This window comes from Pinus tabuliformis, chromosome 2_1 (genome assembly GCF_031772625.1).
Source record: "Pinus tabuliformis cultivar Carrire ecotype Pingquan chromosome 2_1, CPIR1, whole genome shotgun sequence".
NCBI classification, from domain to species: domain Eukaryota; kingdom Viridiplantae; phylum Streptophyta; class Pinopsida; order Pinales; family Pinaceae; genus Pinus; species Pinus tabuliformis.
Window position 1 is genome coordinate 896,478,713 of NC_142299.1, and position 1,802 is coordinate 896,480,514.

The 1,802-nt window shown below is 26.3% G+C and overlaps 1 protein-coding gene across 1 annotated transcript; it reads right to left on the minus strand.

Moving 5' to 3' along the window:
* Positions 1–720: 720 nt before the first annotated feature.
* LOC149203540 (transcription factor MYB114-like) lies at positions 721–1,248 on the minus strand. The gene is made up of 2 exons (XM_089400205.1): positions 1,185–1,248; positions 721–1,081 (listed from the first exon to the last, which is right to left on the minus strand). The coding sequence occupies exons 1-2, from the start codon at positions 1,238–1,240 to the stop codon at positions 850–852; spliced, it is 288 nt and encodes a 95-aa protein (XP_089256331.1). The 5' UTR covers positions 1,241–1,248; the 3' UTR covers positions 721–849.
* Positions 1,249–1,802: the final 554 nt, after the last annotated feature.

The following is a 1,802-nucleotide window of genomic DNA, read 5'->3' on the forward strand; positions in this document are numbered from 1 at the left end:
TCATCAACATTATTAAGGAAGTGCATACAATTTAGGTCCAGAATTATTTAGAAAGTGGATACAATTTAGGTCGCTCCAATGGTTAACTATGGGAGTTGGAGTGCTGGTTTGGTTTAAAAAATTGGGAACCATCAACATTATTTAGAAAGTTCATAGCTATGGTTAAATAATTATTATGATCTTTTTATATTTTAATTTTAAAAAATAAAAATAAAAATTTAAAAATTTAATTATATTATAATTAAATTGATAACTGTATTTATTTTAAAATATTTTTTATATAATTTTAATATAATTTAATTAATAACTATTAAGTGAATAATAGATATTTAATTTTTATGATTATGATAGAATATAGATAAATATTAAGATTTATTTTCAAATTAATTATAATTCTTTAATATGTAGTAGTGATATGTTATGGTATTGATTCATAATATTGTATTAAAAATATTTTTTATTGAAAAAAATAAGTAATTTACAATTTAAAAATTATCATACTAAAATAAAAATAAATAATATTACAGCGTGTATATACATATATATATATATATATTTATTTTGGAAAATATGACAATGTATCCCGTGCCACTAAGCAGTTATATATTTACAATTATTTATAACAGAAAATAAGTATACAATCGTATGGTTTAGAAAAGTAGGTTTATATTTGCATTTATTTATAATGGGTCGATCGATCTTTCCTCACAACAGTGACAGTAGCTATGTGCCACCTCCGAATGATTTGCCATAAATGGTACCATGCTTTAGATTCAAGATGGTCCTCCTCACATGTATTATTTGAATCCAACTGCCTTCAATCTAAGAATGGTTGGTAATATACCCTATCTAATGCTTTGCCACCAAATTATAGTCAACGCAACTATTCTTGGTACACCGCCAAGGAGGAGAATTTACTTCCATAGATGGCTGCTGCAGCCTTCTGCTCACAGGCTTCACGATTTTCATTTTATAAGATGACTCCGCTTGCGTTTCGATCCCTACTTTCCACTTCCAGTTGCAGTATCTCTCTATTTCTGCTGCTGTTCTGCCAGGAATTCTCCCTGCAATCAACGGCCACCTGCACCAAATATGGGCCACCAAAACTCAATAATTTCTTCAGAATTTACAAACAAATGAACGTCGGATTTAATTGTAAAACCAATAGCAGATCATAATACTACCTGTTTCCAAGAAGATTGTGAAGCCTTGTGATTAGATCCGCTTCACAGGGAGACATGATGATATCTGCAAAGTCTGCTAAATGAACAAATTTTTCAATATCATTACATTAATATAGTTATATAAATCAAATTGATAAATATAGATAATCATTAAAATATTTATGTGTTATTTGTATAAAGAGTGGAAATGAGAAATTGAAAAATTGTTTTGAAATTTTAAATTTCATTTATTAGATTTCATATACTATGAAAAATATTTACAAATTATTAAATCTAGATCAGTCAAAAATTGAAAATAAATAACTGAAAAACTATTTGAAAACCTTTGATTTCTTTGATTGAATCCAATATATCATAAAAATATATTATCAAATTATTAAATCTAAATCCACCATAATTTTTTATTTTTTAAAAATCAAAATTTTATAAACCTCATTTTAAAAAATAAGACTCCTATCAGCTTAATTATACCTTCTAATTCTAACTGATCGATTATCTTTCAACCCTGGAGTGTAACAAAATTGCAGATTCCAATCCTCTAACTATATTTCAACCACTGAGTATAATTAAACTGCATATTCTACAATATTCATCAACTAAATCAAACAATTAACTTTA

Bases quoted from the DNA above. Each gene is read 5' to 3' on its own strand.
- LOC149203540 (XM_089400205.1), bottom strand. From the start codon at position 1,240: ATGTCTCCCTGTGAAGCGGATCTAATCACAAGGCTTCACAATCTTCTT. The intron at 1,082-1,184 runs GTAGTATTATGA...TATTTGGTGCAG, and splicing joins CACAATCTTCTTGGAAACAG to GTGGCCGTTGATTGCAGGGA.